The 19,724-nt window shown below is 44.9% G+C and overlaps 2 protein-coding genes across 4 annotated transcripts in view; both read right to left on the bottom strand.

Annotated features, from left to right (window-relative positions):
• The window catches only part of CYFIP2 (cytoplasmic FMR1 interacting protein 2), a 129,206-nt gene extending 123,727 nt beyond the window's left edge, over nt 1-5,479 (bottom strand). Inside the window, exon 1 of one of the 3 annotated variants that reach the window (XM_019464537.2) lies at nt 5,357-5,479. The gene's annotated coding sequence lies outside the window, so the exon portion shown is untranslated. Of the gene's footprint in view, nt 1-4,961; nt 5,125-5,356 lie in introns of those variants that run through there. The other 2 variants (XM_019464538.2, XM_019464536.2) reach the window with 2 other exon arrangements.
• A 7,839-nt stretch (nt 5,480-13,318) lies between these two features.
• The window catches only part of ITK (IL2 inducible T cell kinase), a 60,450-nt gene continuing 54,044 nt past the window's right edge, over nt 13,319-19,724 (bottom strand). Inside the window, exons 16-17 of the mRNA XM_019464531.2 lie at nt 18,924-19,081; nt 13,319-16,244 (exon numbers count right to left, since the gene is read on the bottom strand). Coding sequence (XP_019320076.1) covers nt 16,173-16,244; nt 18,924-19,081 — 230 coding nt within the window. The 3' untranslated portion in view covers nt 13,319-16,172. The remainder of the gene's footprint in view (nt 16,245-18,923; nt 19,082-19,724) is intronic.

The following is a 19,724-nucleotide window of genomic DNA, read 5'->3' as shown; positions in this document are numbered from 1 at the left end:
CTGCTTGCCTATACATCTTCTCCCCTGAGAGGGAGAAAACAGGGGTAGAGTGGGGAGGGGACTGGCTGTGGGTGTGGTGTGTTGAGCACGTCAATATTGTCCATAATATGTACAAAAAAAAAAAAAAAGAGCAAAACCAAAAACAAGCAGTTAAGAATCACTGGACTCTCTCAGGGCCCTTCCAACTTGAAAGAAAACGACACTGACAGCAGACGGACACGCCGTGCAAAGGGCTTCCTTGAAGACCACCATTCCTTAACAAGCAAACCCACTCTGGCCAGGATGTATGGGGTGCCATTACCCTGCCCATGGACATTCTTGCCTTTGCTCCAACTCTCTGCACTTCCCAGCAGACTGTCCTCTTCTCTTCTCGAATCCCACCCACCCTTGACCACTGGCAAGCCCCAAGTCAAGATAGGCCTCCTCCACGAAGGTCTGACCAGCCAAACTCCACCAAACCTTCATTTCTCTGGATTCTGACAGTGCTCACAGTCTAAGAGTCCACAGTTTCCTTCTGCATTATAAATTGCTTTATATTTCACTAATTCTTTGGATCACCCAGAAATGACAGGAATAATCATCTTTTTTTAGCTTGATCCATAGCCCTAGTACAGATGTGGGCACATGCTAGGCATTATTTACCTAATTAGCACTTCATGAACAACTTGTTGAAGGCACAAGCCAATGGCCCAAATGCACGTTATCTGGTAAAAAAAATTTTTTTTCATTTAAAACATTCTGATCCGAGGCACCACATAAGTCAGCCTTATTACCATAAGGATTTGAGGAGACTTTTGAAGAAAATCCTGTCACAGCTTCCACCTCAACTCATAAGAGGCAGGTCTTTATTTCTCTTTCCCACAAAGGTGTAACATACTTGGAGGTTGATGGCTCACCCCTAGTTCTGATTTCTCTTCTCACCATTCATATCTTGTCAAAAGCAGTCTTAAGGCATCACAATATAAAATCACAAACTGAATACCTTTCTCAGGTATCCCTTCCCTTAACACTGAGTTATTGAGGGCCAGCCCTGCAGATTCTTTGGTCTCAGCTGGGCCATCAGTAAAGTCAGACAATCCTCTCTTTCATCCCCCAGTTGATTTCTTATTCCACCCACAGAGGCAGCTGTTCCAAACCTCCGGAAGTCTCCTGAACTTTCCTAACCAGTCCACCACCTTTACTTTCTGCAGAGGACCTTGTCTCCTGCCTTATTTAGAAGACAGAGACCATACAACATGGACATACTAAACATCCCTCTGTCCCACGAACTGATTCAAGTCGGAGAACCACTGCTTCAAGATGACCTAACAATGATGCAAACGCACAATCAAAAGGCCTATTGATGAAGTCATCACTGGGTCCTTCTTGGGTATCTCTCCAGAAGGTCATGTTTACTTTCCTCTCTCCTTGCACTAATTTCTGAGTTGCTGCATGTCTATCAAAATGCCATTCAGCCAGAATGGTCCCTGCAAGGAATTCTGCCTGAACCCAAGCTCTGCCTTCTCAAAACAATTTCCTTCAAGAATTTGCACTCAAATGGTTTCCTCCTCTGCTGCCAGGGCCCAAGAAGTATGGCTTGAATGGTCATCCTTTGAGGCACATCGCACACAGCCCTTGGCATAATGGCCATGGCTAGGAAGCCAATATCCAAACCCTGCATCCTGGGAGGCGTCCCACACCCACTGACTGAAATCTGAAGTGTCTTTGTACAGACAAGGCCATCCAGGGGCCTTGACAGAATCTGTGAATTACAAAGTGCCTTTCAGTTTCCCTTTGGCTCAATGTTACAGAGACGCCACAGATTTGTCTTCTTAAATTGAAACACAATATATAATTAATAAATTGTTCCTTTAGGAATGAAGGGCAGCTGTCCAAAAGAGCCACACATTCAGAAACCTCATTCTCTTCTCTGTTTCCATGGCCTTTTCTTCTAAGACTGGGATGTACAGACATTATCTCATCTGCAGGTTCCTGTGGCAACAGGTAGGTAACGAGCTGGGCAAGCTGCTTTCCTTTGCCCAATTGTTAAAGTTGGAGAGGTGGTGGTGAATTTAAAGGCACACAGCAAGTCAAGGATAAATCCTGTGTCCTAAGACCACTGCACTGCTCTGTCTGCCCAGGAAGTGAAGCATGCCCTTAACATTTTTGGTTGATTGCAAAATGCTAAATGCACACAGAGGGAAAGTTCCTTCCTGGCCTCTGTTTGTGTGTTGAAATGTGAGAATTACCTCCAGGTTTCTGCTCAGTGTACTCCCTCTCCTTTCTGCCTACTCGTTATACCTACCTTCAGTGAGCTACTCAAGAGCACTTCTTACCTGAAGCCTTACTGATGCCCTGTCTTAACACAGGCTACCTTTTGCAGGTAAACCTGGGGCTAGGTTTCTTGGTCACAGAGCCAACTCTCCTGGGAAGAGCAAAATCCAGGGAGGGTCTGGGGGCAGCCATGGGTTGACTACACACGTGAGCTACATTCTTATTGATTATGTAACTAATACATTAAAACAATAAATACATAGATATAATAGCACTTAACTATGTGTGCCAGTCGCTGTACTTGGCACTTTCATGCATCCCTCACTTAATAAGAGCATCCCATGAAGAACCAGCTCCTTCCCCACCAACGCTGGCCCCCCAGTCACTGCCCGGCGGCATGCCCCACCGTCCTCCCCCACTTCTGCTACCACAGCAGGGTCCATCCTTTAGACCCTAGACATGGTTTTGCTCCCCCAAATGACAAGACCAAAGGCCTTTTACAAAGACTCCAATGAGGTGACTGATGTCTGGTTTCGTCAACTACAAGTGAATAATAATTAATACTTGCCACTAAAGAAATAGACTCATTGTTATGGTGGCCACACGGAGGCTACAAAAGCCCATTTTGTGAAGCTCTTGGTAGAACCCTGGGGCCAACAGCGGCCAAAAGAAACCTCTTTGAGAGTGTAGGCCAATCCTCAAATGTGGGGACCCGAGCCCTGTACTGTTTTCCAGGAGTGTCGTTTCTAATGCTAATTAGCTTGTTGCCTATTCATCACCTAATTCAGCTTGCTGGTCAATGACAGCAGCGGAGGCCCACTGAACGCCCAACAGGGAACAATTTATCAGAGGGGACAGGTAGTGTTCTCCTGGGGCCCTCTTCCAGATTTTAAATTCATGTTTATTTCCTTCTCTGGGCCAGCCTCTGATTTGATTTAAGAAAAACTCACCAACCCTACTGGATTGGATACCCCATTCTTGGCCTAATGCCTAAAGCAAGTTTTTCCTTCAGCAGGGACTGAACAAGGCAGGCTTGGGTGGCTACAGAACTGGTCAGAACTGGCCAGGAAATATAATAAAGAAGCTTAGTGAGCAGAGAGCTAATGCCCCCAGTCAGAGGCTCAGCATACAGAAACAGGCAGAAGCACTGGCTTTGTAAGCAACAACACGCTCTTCTTGTGGCCTACTAACTGCCTGGGCAGATGGCATCCAGGGGCAATGAGTAACTCTCTATAGGAAAGTTTCACCTCCCCCAAGTGGATACTGAGTGCTCAACAAATACCTTCCAGTGACAGTAACCAACCCCTGACCAGTTACACACACACACACACACACACACACACACACACACACACACACACACACTACTCCATTATTTCTGCTCTTGAAGCAAACAGAGCTGACAACTGCTAGACACTGTCATTTCAGTGAGCTGTTCCCCAAAACTGCTACCTAGTTCCCTGTTCCCACTTCCAGCTCAGTGCCTGAAATGCCACCTTTAGTGATATCAAATATGTTGACTTAAAGATTTGTTTTCCATTAAAATGCCTTTCGGCCGGTTTCCTTTCCAGTCAAATGACTTCTAAAGGACCTGCTCTGCACTGAATGGGAAATTCTTTTGTATTTAGCTCTTAAGGATAAACATGTTCACTGGCTCCTATCTTGAAAATAATTTTTGACATAGGAGAATGGGGGAAGCACAGAGCACTGCATGGAGGTGGAGGTGGGAGGCCTCAGGGAGAGTCACAGAGGAGGTGCCTAACTGTGCAGAAAACCACCTTCAAGGCCCTCGCAATCCTGCCCAGGGATATGGACCTAGAATTTTGCCTCCCAATATCTGTGATCTCCAAGGTTACCAGCACTGCTTCCAACGGGGCCTGTGTCCAAGAATAAGTAAGGTGAGACCCACTGCCCTAAACGGGACACAGGTACGAGGTAGAAAACAAGAGTATGAGAGCCAGCACTCTCCTGAGTTGCCCCTCATGCCCGCAGGACTGCCCCAGTCTCCTCGCCCATGCCAGGAAGGCACCTGAGAGCTAGCAGGAAAAGATCCTTGCTACCTTCTTGTCCTGACTGGTAGAGAAGCCCATGGCCCATCAGCCCACAATGCTCCATCGCCGTGCTGGAGAAACTAGGCAACCAGAGGTCAAAGTCAGATTCCCTGAGCTGGGGAGGGCCTGGGCAGTCCCAGCGTCCTTTCCTTCCAGGTTCTCCTTAGTACAGAGAACCACACTCCTGTCCGATCACGTTTCCTGCCCCCACCCCCACCCCTAAACAGAGAGCAACCCCTTCTCTTCCTTTTCACCCATCCATCGAGGGGGAGGGTGTCCTGAAAAGCAGAAACCACAACAGACAGGTAGGCACTCTTCCCAATTCTTCGGAGCTCAAGAAAATCCAACCTCCTCCCCAGGAGTCAGCCCACTCATCCCCCTTCCCCCATGTCCTCCCCCGCTGCCTGGCAGCCAGGAGGGAGAGTGATGCTAGTGTAGGCCAGAAGGCTTCAAAGCGGGTCAGACTTGCCTCCTCCCTCGTTTAAACCCCCACCTTCAAACACTGGCGCTTCGCCCCTCGCCCCACCCATCTCACGTTCACTGCAGGGCGTCGGGTGCCCCAGGCGGCTGCCAGGCGGGCCCACGCGGCTCTCGCTTGCCCCGGAGGAGGTGATGGTGGCCGAGGCGGCAGAGGCGGCGGCCGGCGCTCTGCAATACCTGGGCTCGGGGATGTCGCCGCTGCAGGTGTCTCCGGTTCTCGGGGTTAGCGCCGCTCCTTCACCCGCCCGCGGCTCCGGCCCAGGCCGCGCACCTGCTGCTGCTGCCGCCGCCGCGCCCGAGCTGCGTTGTGTGCCGGCGCTTTCCCGCAGGGGGGTCGGCGCAACGAGGCCCAGGGTGGGCCGGAGGGGGAAGGGGGCCGCGCGGGGCCTGGCACCCGGCGTGCAGGGGCTTCGGAGGCCCCCAGGCCGCGCTAGCCGGGGCGCCGGGCCGAGCGCCCCCCTCGGGCGGGGAGAAGGGGCGCCGGCGCCTCGCGCATCCTCACGGCCGCATCGACGTCCCCCCGCAGCATCCCGGTCCCCACGCCGGCCCCAAGGCCTGCGAACGCTGCTTACCTGGGTCTGCGGCAGGTTCGGGGGAGCTACCGCGGGGCCCCGCGCCGGGGCGCAGGATGCTCTGCCCCGCTTAGCTCCGCTGGAGGGCCGCCGCGCTCGGCCCCGCCCTCGGCCCCGCCCCCGCGCCCTTCGCGGCTCCTCCCCCGCCCGGGGTGCCAGCCCCTTCGCCGCCGCCGCTGTCACACAAAGAGCAGGAAATGGCTGCGGCGAGGGGCGCTCGGTGCGCCCCTCAACGCGGCGGGCGCATCCCAGACCTGCACCCCGGCGCCGGCCCCAGGACAGCCAGCCGCCTTGCCCTCAGGATGGAGAAGAAAGGGAGGACTTGCCCCCAGATCCCGCGTGCCGGAGAGCCACACCTGCAGCAGTCGGAGGACGGAAGCTTTGGGATCCATTGCGATCTCATCGATCTCACGTTATTTCTAAGTGCTCATTTATCTACCTAATATTTATTGAGCACCTATTTTGTTCCGAGCCTCGTGCCAGGAGCTGAGTACGCACTGGTGTACTACCCTTTCGGAGCTTGTTATCTACCTGGATAGATAGGGCATAAATTAACCTAGCTAACGTCCAGTTACAGCTAGAAGAAGTTCTGTGAAGGAAAGAAACAGGGCGAAGTGATGGAAGATAAACCAGGGGTTTGGGGAGAGGGAACTTCCACCAGTTGAGTCTGGTCACCAGTGCTCCTCTGCTCAGGAGTATCTTCTCAGTCGCTTGGAGCCAATCCCTGAAGCTGCCATCTCTTAAGCAGGGACCTGCCTCAACTTCATTGAGGAAGAATTGCCTAATGGACAAAAAGGAAAATACATGGTGACAGGAAGTCACCTGGCTTTGCCAGGAAGGACCTGAGTGGACGGGCACCTTTCTCTTCAAGGCTTATCTGCCATTTAGGGCTGCCCAAAGAAATGGTCCTCACCCTAGCAGCAGTCTGGTGGGGCTTCAGATCCAACCTTGAGACCCCCTACTCAAGTCACTTCAACACTCTGTTCTTGAGAAGCCACCATATCTATAATGTGAGGGATAATAATTGCCCTTCCTACCTCACAAGGTAAACACTTGAAAGCATTTGAAACATTTTAAAATGTAAAGGATAAAGTACTGTCACAAGGGAAGCTTTCTCAAAAGTTTGTCTATGGCCCACAAATGTACACTTAATTACTCAGCTATTCCTATTAGGGGCTATTTATAGAGGAGCCACAGAGTCTCTGGCAAAGAACTTGGGGATCTACACCCTCACTGATCTCACACCATTTCTTATTTCCCAAGCACTCAGAATTCATGATCCTTTATGGTTTGATGTTACATCACTCATTCGAATTTAAATTGCTATTTCGGAAAGGATGACTTATATATATGTACACACATACATTTCTGTCCCTGTGAGAAAGCTTGTGGAGGTGTTTGTGGAGGATGGCTTTAAACACCAAAGTTTCTTTCTTTCTTTCTTTCTTTCTTTCTTTCTTTCTTTCTTTCTTTCTTTCTTTCTTTCTTTCTTTTTCTTTCTTTCTTTCTTTCTTTCTTTCTTTCTTTCTCTCTCTCTTTCTCTTTCTTTCTCTTTCTTTCTTTCTTTCTTTCTTCCCTTTTTTCTGTAATTTTTCATCTTCCACTGCGATCCTTAGGATTTTGAGTGTCAGTGATTACAAATACTTAACAAGAGAAATTGGGGGCATCTGGGTGGCTCAGTTGGTTAAGTGGCTGACTTTGGCTCAGGGCATGATCTCGTGGTTGGGGAGTTCTAGCCCCGCATCAGACTCTGTGCTGACAGCCCAGAGCCTGGAGCCTGCTTCGGATTCTGTCTCCCTCTTTTTCTGCCTCTCCCCTGCTCGTTCTCTCTCTCTCTCTCTCTCTCTCTCTCTCTCAAAAATAAATAAACATTTAAAAAAAGAATTAAAAAAACAAGAGAGATTGAATTTTCACTCTAAAGGGCATGTTTTGTTGGATGTCGTAGATTTCTGGAAGATGTATTTCTCCCTGTTGTTCCTTCCTTGTCTTTTCACCTTCTAAGATCAAGTTGTTTAAAAGAAACAAAAAGACTATTAGATATATATTTGGTTGGATCCTAGGCAAAAATAATTCCCTGGCCCCCTGAATTTCATTTGCTTATAAGGGGAAGCAATATGGTCTTGTTGAAAGCATTGTGTTGGCAATCTAGAGGCTTGTCTTTTGGTCCCAGCTTTGCAAGTAAATGATCCTAGACAAGTCACTGCACTTGTTTCCCCCTCCAGACAGTGAGGTAAGGTGGATTCATTCCAAGAGCCTTCTACATGTAGAAAATTACATGAGTTAAAACAAAGGACATGCCCCTGCCATGCTTACAGCACCTCACTAGCTTCTCATTGTCCTCAGCATGGAGCCCAAACTCCTTAGCAAGGCCCACAAAGGGTGTTCCATCTGGCGTCTGCCTCTCCAGTCTCCTCTGCTGTGAGCAAGCTCTCTTTGGTTTTAGCCAAAAGCAATCTTTTAGTTTCCCTAATCTGCTGTATTCTCTCTTGAGTTTGGCCTTTGTGCAAGCTGGGCTTTTTGCTTAGAATGATCTACCCTCCTTTCCCTCCCGCTTCCGCACTTTCCCCTAGTTTGCTGCCTAACTTCTGTGCATCCCTCTGGTGTCCACTTACCTGTCCGTTTCTTCTAGCTCCCTCCGTGTCTGGGTTAGGCTAGGGTTAGTCATCTATGCTCCCAGAGCCCCCTTGGCTTCCTCTATCACACCCCTTGTCGTGCTGTGTTGTGATTGCTGACGTCGTTGCCTGCATAGCATTATTAGAGCATAAAATCTAAGAGAAGGGATGTGTCTTTCTTGCCTCTCATCACATTCTCAGAGATTCGTCCTTAATAGGAGTTCAATAAAAATGAGTTGAATGAATAATCAAAAGTGAACTCATAGCTCATATGTTGCCAGTGACATGCGTAGCCTTCTGTCTACTACCTTCAGATATGCCTCACGTTCAATCCCTGGCTACACCATCAGCAATGAGTGGGTTGAAGCTATCAGATGAGAATTGCATTGCCACCTGCAAGCTGGGGCCCACACAATGTGGTTCCAAGTGTGGCAACCTTGCCTTGTTTTTAGAAAAGTCTCAGGTCACTTAGGACATCTAGGTCTCCATTTAAAATTGCTTCACAGAAACCAATAGTGGGGTATTTGGAATGGGCATAAGAATTGGTTCTGGAGACAGAAAACAGAAATACTATTTTATGTAGGAAAGGAATATGAGGTGGAGAGAAACTGTGAATAATACAAAAAAAAAAGTCTTTAACTGCCATGGGACTGCTACACAGAGTAGGCTCACCCACTTGGTGCTTGTAGTTAACATTTGGGTAGTTAGCAGGAAAAGAAAAACTTAATGGTCAATTATGCAATTTACGTTGTCCATTAGATAAAACCTGAGCACTTGCTCAAAATTGCCTCATTTTACAGATGAAAGAACTGGGGCCCAGAAAGGGGAAGGGTTGCCCAAGGTCAGCTGGACCCAGACTCAGGTCTTTCCACAGGACACTGGGTTGCCTATTTCCTTCTTTGAATCTGGAATAGTTTGTTAAAATAGATGTTTTATGCTTATTTTTTTAATATTTTTTAAATTTAAATCCAAGTTAGTTAACATATAATGTAATAATTATTTCAGGAGTAGAATTTAGTGATCTATCACTTACATATAATACCCAGTGCTCATCCCAACAAGTGTCCTCCTTAATGCCCATCGCCCATCTAGTCTATCCTCCCACCCAACACCCCTCCAGCAACCCTCAGTTTGTTCTCTATATTTCAGAATCTCTTATGGTTTGCTTCCCTCTCTGTTATCTTATATTTTAAAGATATGTTTTAAACTAACATTTGTTAAATGTTTATTTGGGGCCAGCCTCTGTGCTAAGTACTATATATGGATGGGCTAATTTCATCCTCATGAAATCCTAAGAAGTAGCCCTGTTACTTTATAAATGAAATATTGAGGACTGTTTTGTTGCTGAAAGATTGTGACTCCATCTTGGTCCATTTGGAAACACATGTCCCCTCATCACGCTGTCTTTCTCTTACTTTGCTCATTTCTCACAACTTCTATGGAACTGGTTCCCTTGAAGGTCAGATCTTTCACACATAACTTCATAGCAAAGAACATTTCATTTTTACTTACACAAATTCTGTTTATAATAATTTTAGATAAGAGCTGATAAGGAGGGGCTGAGCATACACTGAACGGGATTTGAAATGCAGCAGTATAGCCAAAGGCACAATGGGCTCAGTGCTGCTGTGTTCTCAGAAGTTAGCATAGGTGGCCCTATAATCAGCCCCACAGAATGGTTGGGAACATGGAATTTGGGGACAGACAGGTCTGGCTTCAAGCCCCCATTCTGTCACTCACTAATTGTGTGACCGTGAATGGCTTCCCTAATTTACTAAGCCTTGTTCTCATCTGTAAAATTGAAACAATCGTCATTGTACCTATCCCTTGGGTTCTTAGAAGATTAAATGAAATAATAAATGTAACATGCTAAGCATAGTCATCATAAGTGGTCAAGAATGGAAGCTTATATTGTTATTATTATGATTATTAATGTGGTTTGAATTTTGGTGTGATCTCTAGGAAGAATGTAGGACTTGGAATAAGATCTGTGTTCTAACCTCACCTTTGTTAAGTAAGTCTACAACCTCAGGCATGCTCTCTGGGTATCACTTTCCTTTTCTGTCTGGTAAGACCCTTGTACTCCTGCTTCTATCCCAAAGCTGCTGAGAGAGCAAACATTATCTTAGATGGGAAACTGCTGTGAAATATACAAAAGAGAAACACAAATGAATGTTTGCATAGTTTGTCTCAGCTTACAGACACTTGTCCTCAAAATCAATCTGAGAAAATGGAAAGGGGCCAGAAATGTCTTCATAGCTGTAGATGCATGTAGATAGTATGGGTAGAGGTGATCCTGGATGGTGAGAAAATCACAGTCCACTCAACATTTTCAACTGATTCTCCTCTGACTGTGGCTAGCACCTACTAACCTTGTCCTCAAGGTTCCCAGTCCTAATTTAAAAGTAATGCAAGGGAAGAAGGTGGAATAAGATATATTTTTTTGTTTTATTCGGGCTTTTCTTCCTGAAATGTTCTTCCAGATCCTCTCACTTAGGAGCTCCTATTTACCCTTCAAGACAGCTCAAATATCACCTCCTCTGTGAAGCCCTCCTTGATCCCTGAGGGGTTTTCACTGTATTGTGACCACTGCTCCATTGGTTAGCCCACAACAACCCTTTGCAATCAGAGTTGATTCTCATTATTTGGTACTTATGTTTCATAAAGTTGCCGTGGGCACCAAATGAATGAATACTGAAACATGGCTCCTAGAGGAATAATGGGGTTAGGTTCTTGTGAGCTTCTGGTCACAATATTTTCATCAACTGATCTATACATAACCTCACGTTATGCATGTTTGTTAGAAAGCACCTTATTTAATATACTTTGTGGATTCATTAACGTTAAAGTCACAGTCAACAGCATTAAAACTCATGACTGAATGAAACTTATCCAACACACGTATTTTCTTTGAAAGGGATGTCACAGCCTTCTTGCTCTTAGGAACACTACAAACATTTCAGCTCTTTGCTCGAGGGCCATTTTAACCAGCAAAATGACCAACAAAAAGTACACAAGTGCAAACATGGCACAAAGCCTTGAAAAGGATACTTGTTTACTGTGTGAGAGCTGAAATGAGAAGGCAGAGCACTACCTTGTTTGACCTGGGCTGGGAATATGCACAGAGGGCAACTCACATTTTTTGCTGCTCTGGCATGGGCATGCCATGGATGGCTATGGAAGGACTGGTTTGGGAGTTACAAATAAATTTCAGTGAGTAGGCAAATTTGCAAGTATAGAATCTGCAAGTAATAAACATCAACTGTGTTTGTTTACGTGTTGGACTTTTTTAGTAGCCGAAGGGCTTCTTATAGGAAGGCTGGTGTCCATACTAGATATCTTCTCCTTCTCCAAATCCACTCCACTCTTTGCACCCTGCTCTTTCCCTTGGGGACTTACCTCTACGGATGACCCTGCTACACTTTCCTCCTCCTCTGTCTTTCAGTTGGGTTTGGCCAACAAGTAACCCCAGCAGTTGATGGGGTAAGGGAGGAGAGTAGGGCCATTGTATTTATTCCCCTGTTTTCTCCTTGTGATGTTGCCTCGGGCTTCCTTACTAAAGGTCCTCTCCTCTCAAGGCAACCTTCTCTAAGTGACTCTCTGCTGTCACATTCAAATGACTACTCTCCCTCCTGTCTCTTCAGGCCTTAAGGTGATAACTGCTCCTTGGCTGTTATTTTCCTCTGTACTACCCTGTGGTTCTCCTAAACTTGACCCACACTGTTCTACATAATCCTTCTGTAAATAAGTCCTCCTTGAATTATCTTAATTTGAGTGTGAAGTGTTTGGTCTCTAACCGATAAGATATCATATTCATCTTATACACCTGACACAGTGCCAAGCAATGTCAGGTGAATGGGAACTATTATTTATAAAGTAAGTAAATGATCTCTAAAACTCCTTCTAATAGTCACTGTGTGATTCTGTGATCCCATAAGCCTACTACACGTCATGACTTGAAGAGAATCTCACAGTCATTGAAGACACACACACACAAATACACACAGCCCATCTTGCTGAATGGGTTACGTTCTGCCTCTTCCTCAAGGCAGTGGACTTTTGTGTTGGGAGATTCCAGGGAGAGTAGGGTCTACAGGATAAATACGCTGAGAAGCAGAGCTGTTCATCCAGTCGCTTTAGGAGTTTGCTATCTGGGTCATTTCCCGGTGGGAGTCAAGCCCAAAGGTGAGTCCCACAAAGGTCTGAGTAGAAGTTGCGGGCTTTTTCACTTGTGCCCAGTGGTCCTCTGGTGTGTGAACCGGCTCCTGCAGTGGACATGGGCATTTGGTCAACAGGGGAGCTCAACACACCAAAAACATAAGCCAGCCTGTTTTTCGCTGGGACTTTAAGAGGCAGGGGAATAGCTAAGCTATTCATTGCTGTCCAACTGTGACTGAAGAACTCCGAATTACAATTTCTCCGTGTCACCCACACAGCAGATGACAGCGAATGGGTATGAACAATAATCTGGTTCTTGGAACACGGCGAAATTCATCTTCATATTGGCTTCTCTTCTATCGGCTTTACCTCTCTCAAATACACTCACTGTGTTGCTGCCAGAATATATTTTTAAACAGAAATTTGACCTTCTCTCTTTGCACGCTGACATCTTTTCTATCTATAGGTAGAGTTCCAACATTTCTTGTCTTTTCAAATATGGTCCTTATCTAGATTTACAGATTCAGTTTCAATTTGCCTCCCCCCTTAATCATCCTCACCCTTGCCAACACCTCGTGGCCATCCCCACAGCTTCCACTCCAGCAAGGATAAGCTGATAATAGCTTCCTCATACATTCTATTTCCTTTATCATTCTACCTGTTAACTATCTCTCTTACTTCTGCCCACTTGCTTGCTAGAAAAAAACATAATTCATCCTCCAAACTGAGTCGGACATTACATCCTCTATGACGGTATGTCTCAAACTTTAATGTGCTTAGGAGCACCTGTGGATTTTGTGAAAATGCAGATTCTCGTTCAGTGAGTTTCGGGGTGAAGCCAGAGAATTCACACTTGTCACCAGTTGGTCTTGCTGCTATTGCTGGTCTAGGGACCACACTTTGAGTAGCAAGGTTCCAGGAAGTTTTCCTGAGGTCACCCTTCCCCTGATAGATTCCATAACTTTTTTTCTCCTCTCCTCTCCTCTTAGACCATATTTCTGTTGTTGCTCTAATTGCTGGATGATTTTACTTGTTTATATGTCTGCCTTCTTAACTGTACCTGAAGTTTCTGAAAACCAAAGACTGCCTTTGTCATCTTTGTTTCTGTAGCTCTCGGTAGAGTATATGATAGGAACACAAGAAGCCTTTGATATTTATATCAGATGTTGAATGATATATAGTCTTTACTTGCTTGTGGAACATACAGCCATGTAATCGTTTTTATTTGAGGAAAATTTGTGGTTGTTTGACATTTGGGCAAATGGAACCCAGGCCATATATACTGTATTTATTAAAACATATAGCTTTATTTGCTAGACCCAACCTTCAACTATGTGTGCTTTATAAATGGTTAGAGATATTTGTAACATTTTTATCATGGATACTAGCAGGGACTGTACACTAATAAATATTCAATACATCTAAATATAAATAGTCTCAAAAGGTACAAAATGCATCTATAAAATGCGTCTAGAACCAAAACCTTGTATAAGGGAATTTTTTGTGAACACATGGTACAATTTTCAACCTGTGAGAAGGGAAAAGAGAAACAGACAGGAAGCCCCTTTTGCAGGATAGGACACTGGGGAGTCAACTATTGACAAATGTTCAGTTAAGGCCCCAGCAAATCTGAGCGTGAACAAGATAATACCATGCAAGGGGTAATTTTTGAAACCAGACCACAGAAATCAGTCAATTTTGATGTTTTCCTTTTAGGCTGGATGTTCCAGAAATCATCTCTAATTAAGGGTTCCACAAGAGAATGTACAAAAGGCCAAAAAGTAAACAGAGATGATTTTGGATATGTTGAGTAAGGTCATCTTCTGAATGATAGAGTTTTATCTTGAGGCAACCAGTTTCACAATAATTATAGTTGAGGGGCGCCTGGGTGGCTCAGTCGGTTGAGTGTCCGACTTTGGCTCAGGTCACGATCTCACAGTCCATGAGTTCGAGCCCCACATCGGGCTCTGTGCTGACAGCTCAGAGCCTGAAGCCTGCTTCAGATTCTGCATCTCCTTCTCTTTCTGCCCCTTCCCCGCTCACACTCTGTCTCTCTCTCAAAAATAAACATAAAAAATTTAAAAAAAAAACAATAGTTACAGTTAAAAGCTATGCATCTGCATCTCTAGCTGGTCAAAATATCACACAGAAGAGTGAATGACTACACTACCCAATAATCTCTCTACAAGTTTCATCTGAATGCTGTAGGAAAACGAACTCTCTCTTACATCAGTGAACACAAAATGTCCAAGAAGAGTGCAGCTGACTCAAAGTTGAGATGATGATTAAAGGAAGCATTTATATACCCGCAGGAGGATCTTTCAAAGCTGTTTTGAAGCTCATCTATAAATGGCTTCCTGCAACATGACTCTGGAGGGGTGGGTGAATCAAAGGGTTAATTAATTGAGCAACTCCAAAGTCATTAATTCTAACAAAGGTGAAGCTACAGATGAGGAAAAAGAAGATCCTATTCCAACTTGGAGGTTTACATGGCCAACCATAGTGGTCTACGTGGGAGAAACATCATTCTGTGTTGACTTCTTTAATGGCTTTCTAGGTCTTTCCCCCAGCTATATTTATCTCCTTCTCTGCAACCCCTTTCATCATCAGTAGGAGACAGTGCTGAATAGAAATAAAGAAACTGCACTGGTGTCAGACAGATGTAGCCTCTACACTTCCTAGCTCTGTCACTTTGGGGAGGTGTATTGGCTTTTTAAAGCCTCAGTTCGATTATCTGTAAAATGGGAATAAGAATAGTTTCTCATGGGGTTGGTGTGAACTCAGGATGAAATGAAATTCTGCAGATAAGGCTTGTAGCTCAGTACATGTTCACTGTGCAGATTTCAGTGCTCAATCAACAGTAGGCTGCCTTGTGCACCTTGAAAGCACCCTACTCAGTGCCTGTTGCTATCCAGATGGTTTGAGCAAGAATAGACCCCTCGTTCCTCTCAGAGACTTTCAGGAGGCGTGAAGCCTCAACCTTGAAGTTGCAAACCTCTAGGGCCTAAACAAGCTTGGATTTCTCTGCAAGACCACACTGCCCGACACAATGCTGCCCTCTGCTGATGAGGGTGGAACAGTGCAGAGGGGACTAATCCTTGAGGCCAGAAAAATTGGTGGTGGAGTCCTCAGTGGGAGTCAGGGTTCAGAAGAAACATCTTCTCCCAAGATGCCTGCAGAAGCATTCTGTGCAGAAGGGAAGGCACAGTGACCTGCCCAGCTTGGTACTAAAGGTGGGTGTTGGAGTACTAACAGCCCAAGGCCTTTCTCTGTACCATTTGGTTCTCCATCGTTTGATGCCCTCTTTCTGTCCAGATGCCAGCCCCAGCCATGAGATAGAAATCGTTCACCCCAGTCCATTGTGTCCCTTCAAGGAGGAAAGTGGCACTGTGCTGGATGAGTAACATGCATTAAGCTGCTTCTAGATTATCCGGCCTCAGATGTGAGCATTAGTTCCATCATCCTCTACGGCAGGAAGCTGCGGCTGACGACATCACAGCGGCTGAGTTTACACCTCCTGACCTTAATTAGTTCGCCGGTTCTCCTTGAAAAAGAGTCACACTCCTCATTTATCTTGCCCCGTATCCTGGGATTCTGTGTTGTCAGGTCAAGTAAAAATCCCTTGACCATAAGCTTTAGATCTCATAAACCCTTGACCATAAACTTTATATTTCATGTTTGAAATAATAACAAAAATAATAATCCACAGTCCTACCCCCATCTCTCCTTTTCTCTAAGAAGTGCAAGAAACGTTGCCTGAAAGCTGTCAGATTGAGGTTCGTGCACCACACACAAGAGGCTGGAAGGAGGGTAGAGACATCGCGGCTGCTCTGGCTTCACTCCCAGTTCAGCGGCTGAGCCTCCTGCCTGCGGCTGGGTGCCAGCCCCTGCCAGGGTGCTGCCTCCGCGGCAGCTCAGTGACCGGCGCCACAGGCCGGCTGCCTCTGGGGAGTCCTGGGCTGGTGGCAGCTTTTAATGCTCTATGAATGGAGAATCTGCTTCCCCCATTCAGGATCTGCAGCCCGTGGCCTGGCGCTGAGTCTCTGCTAAAGTCCTGATTCTGCAATTTCAGCCAGTTGACTCAAGAGTCTGCAGAAAGGTGGCCGGTCTTCTGGTTTCTAGAAGGGGAAAAAAAGAACTCTGTGAGTTCCTCGTACTTGTGTGTCATAGTTAATTCCAAAGCAAACCAGAATTCAAATGTGAATTTGAAAATGTGCTGCTGATTTTCAAATGTGTTTCCGTATTTATTGTATTTGAAGCTATCGTGTCTCAGTTGTTAACAGCAGGTATTCAGGAATCATACGGCCTGCTTTTGAATCTAAACTGTTCCTTTCATTAGCTGTGTGACATTGAGCAAGTTACTTAACCTGTTTGAACTTCAGTTTTGTTGTCCGTAAAAGGGGGATAATAATAGTATCTATCTCTTAAGACTGTTGTGAGAATTAAATAAAATCATGTATTAAAAATGCACCATTGGGGCACCTGGGTGTCTTAGTCAGTTAAACGTCCGACTTCCACTCTCATGATCTCACAGCTTGTGAGTTCGAGCCCCGCATTGGGCTCTGTGCTGACAGCTCAGAGCCTGGAGCCTGCTTCACATTCTGTGTCTCCCTCTCTCTCTGCTCCTCCCCTGCTCATGCTCTGTCTCTCAAAAATTAATAAACATTGAAAAAGATTTAAAAATGGGCAAAAGATGTCAACAGACATCTCATTAAAGAAGAGATACAGATGGCAAAGAAGCATGTGAAAAGATGCTCAACATCGTATATCATCAGGAAACTGCAAACCGAAACAATGATATACCACTATATAGCTATTAGAATGGTTAAAATCAAAAACACCTGATAATATTAAATCCTGGTGAGGATATGGAACAAAAGGAATTCTCATTGCTGGTGGGATTGCACAATGGTACAACCACTTTGGAAGAGAGTCTGGCAGTTTCTTACAAGGCTAAATGTAGTGGTATCATATGATCCAGCAATTATACTCCTAGATAGTTACCCAATGGAGCTGAAAATTTATGTTCATACAAAAACCTGCACACAGATATTTATAGTAGCTTTATTCACAATTGCCCAAACTGCAAGCAATCAAGATATCCTTCAATAGGTGAATGGATAGCCAAACTGTGGTACATCCATCCAATGGAATATTATTCAGTGACAAAAGGAAGTGAGCTATCAAGCCAAGAAAAGACATGGAATAATCAACAAATGCATATTGCTAAGTGAATGAAACCAGTCTGAAAAGGCTACACATTATATGACTTCAACTATATGACATTCTGGGAAAGGTGAAACTTGGTCAGTAAGATCAATAGTTGCCAAGGGTTTGGACAGAAGAAAGGAATGGATAAATAGATGAAAGGCCAGTGGATTTGAAGGCAGTGAAACTATTCTGTATGATACTATAATGGTAGATATATAATATTGTATATTTGTCAAAACTCCTAGAACTGTACAGCACAAAGAATGAATCTTAATGCAAACCATGATCTTTAGTTAATGTATAAGTAGTCGTTGATTAATCGTAACAAATGTACCACACTAATGCAAAATGTTACTAATGGAGGGGGGAGGTATATGGGAACTCTCTGTACTATTTGCTCATTTTTTCCTGTAAATCGAAAACTTCTAAACAATAAAGTCTATTAGCTTAAAAATCAATAAAAGAGTTAAAAAAAGAAAAAAGTGCTAAGTAAATTTCAGCTATCATAATTATGACAGCATTTAATTCTCGTGAAGTTGGACTGAATTTGTTTTGCGCCTTTCTTTATGTCTTCATTGTTTGTTTGTTTCTGAATACAAAGCCTCTGTGAACTTACAGATCAAGCATTATTTAATTCTCTTATGAGTAAGAAAAAGGAGGTTCAGAGAATTGCCCAAGATTAATGACTAAGGAGTGGCAAAGCTAGGACAAAGTCTGAGTATCCTATACTTTCTTAATTCCACCTTATTACCCTTCAACAATCTGAATTTGTGTTAATTCTCTGTTCAGCAGCTTTTAATTGTCATTGAACTTTAAAACTTTCTAACTCATCCAAAGGACATCTAAGACTCATGCTGATGTGGCTTAAGATATAGCCTGCAACCCAAGCATGGGATAACTGAGGCATCTGGGAGGGTGCAGAGTAATTGGTTTTTCAGTCTAAATTGTTGAACAAATAAAATGAACTTGAATTAAGTCACTTTATTTTATTTTATTTTACATGTTTTATTTATTTTTGAGAGAGGGAGAGAGAGAGCACAAGTGGGGGAGGGGTAGAGAGAGGGGGGCAGAGGACCTGAAGTGGGGTCTGTGCTGACAGCAACGAGCCCACGTGGGGCTTGAACTCATGGACCACGAGATCATAACCTGAGTTGAAGTCGGACACTCAACCAACTGAGTCACCCAGGGGCCCCCTAATTAAGTCATTTTAATATTTGCACAGCACATGTGAACTTCTGCTCACCAATTTACGAGCTAACTTCATGTGTACTTGATGGTTTTATGATGTCATGGACGTCTTTTCTCGGAAAATTGGCATATTGGCACAGGTCTGACCCCCTCTTCCTCTCTAACAGTGTTTTGGCTTGTGAAATTATACTGCAGATCAAATAATATTTCAGGTCACTGCCAGCTCTTTGAGGGATGGGCAACCTCTTTAGTTAGTAGACACTCCAACCCACTTTCTTGCTACTCTACTTCAGCTTTACCTGCTTCTTATCCTCTAAGAGGCTCCCTTTCTCTAGAGAATGTGACAGACCCTAACGTTGTCGATGGTGAGGCAGGGGGAAACCGCTTCCTTTACTGACCTCTTTCCAGCAATGATTCATGATCTGGTAGATATTTGAGGAGGCCAGCCGGGGCTTGTATAAGCGAAATCCAGTAGAGATATCTTCCACCACCTCTGAGTTGCTTCGGTTTTCATACGGGATTTTGCCTTCACTGAAGACTTCCCACATCAGCACACCTACAAGAAACGGGGAGTGCAGCACAGCTACAGTTCACAAACAGCAACCAAATGTACATCTAGAAATTGCAATTTCCTTGACATTACGGTTCAAGTCCCTACCTTCAGGAAGTATAATAGCAAGCCACCTGAGCTGTATTTCTAAACAACGGAGATTTCCCGGTCTTTCTAGTGATGAAGAACTTTCAAGCTCAGCCCTTTGTTATAGCTAACTCAAATGTTACTACTAAAAGTTGCAGGGGATGCAAACTGAAATGTTACACATCATGTAAATGAATGGAGTGGGTGAGATGTGCTGGAATGGGGACTAGGACAGACTGTAGAGAACTGAGGGTCAAATTCTGTCTTCAGAGGACAGTTGTGCTTTAGCTCCAGCCAACATAGGGCACATGGGGATGAGGGTTCAGTACTGCAGCATTTTCTGTCTTTTTAAAAAGAACTCATAAATTGAGAGTTTTAAAATAGAAACACAATTTGATTTTTTAAAATACTGTGAGGGTGCCTGGTTACTTAGACGGTTAAGCATCCAACTCTTGATTTAGGCTCAGGTCATGATCTCACAGTTTGTGGGGTCGAGCCCCACATCAGGGCATGCACTGACAGCATGTAGCCTTCTTGGGATTCTCTCTCTCTCCCTGTCTGT

The sequence above is a fragment of the Panthera pardus genome, unplaced genomic scaffold (assembly GCF_024362965.1).
Source record: "Panthera pardus isolate Hobbes unplaced genomic scaffold, ASM2436296v1 HiC_scaffold_2, whole genome shotgun sequence".
NCBI lineage: Eukaryota > Metazoa > Chordata > Mammalia > Carnivora > Felidae > Panthera > Panthera pardus.
Note: the sequence above shows the minus strand (reverse complement) of the source record. Positions and strands in the feature narration are given on the sequence as shown.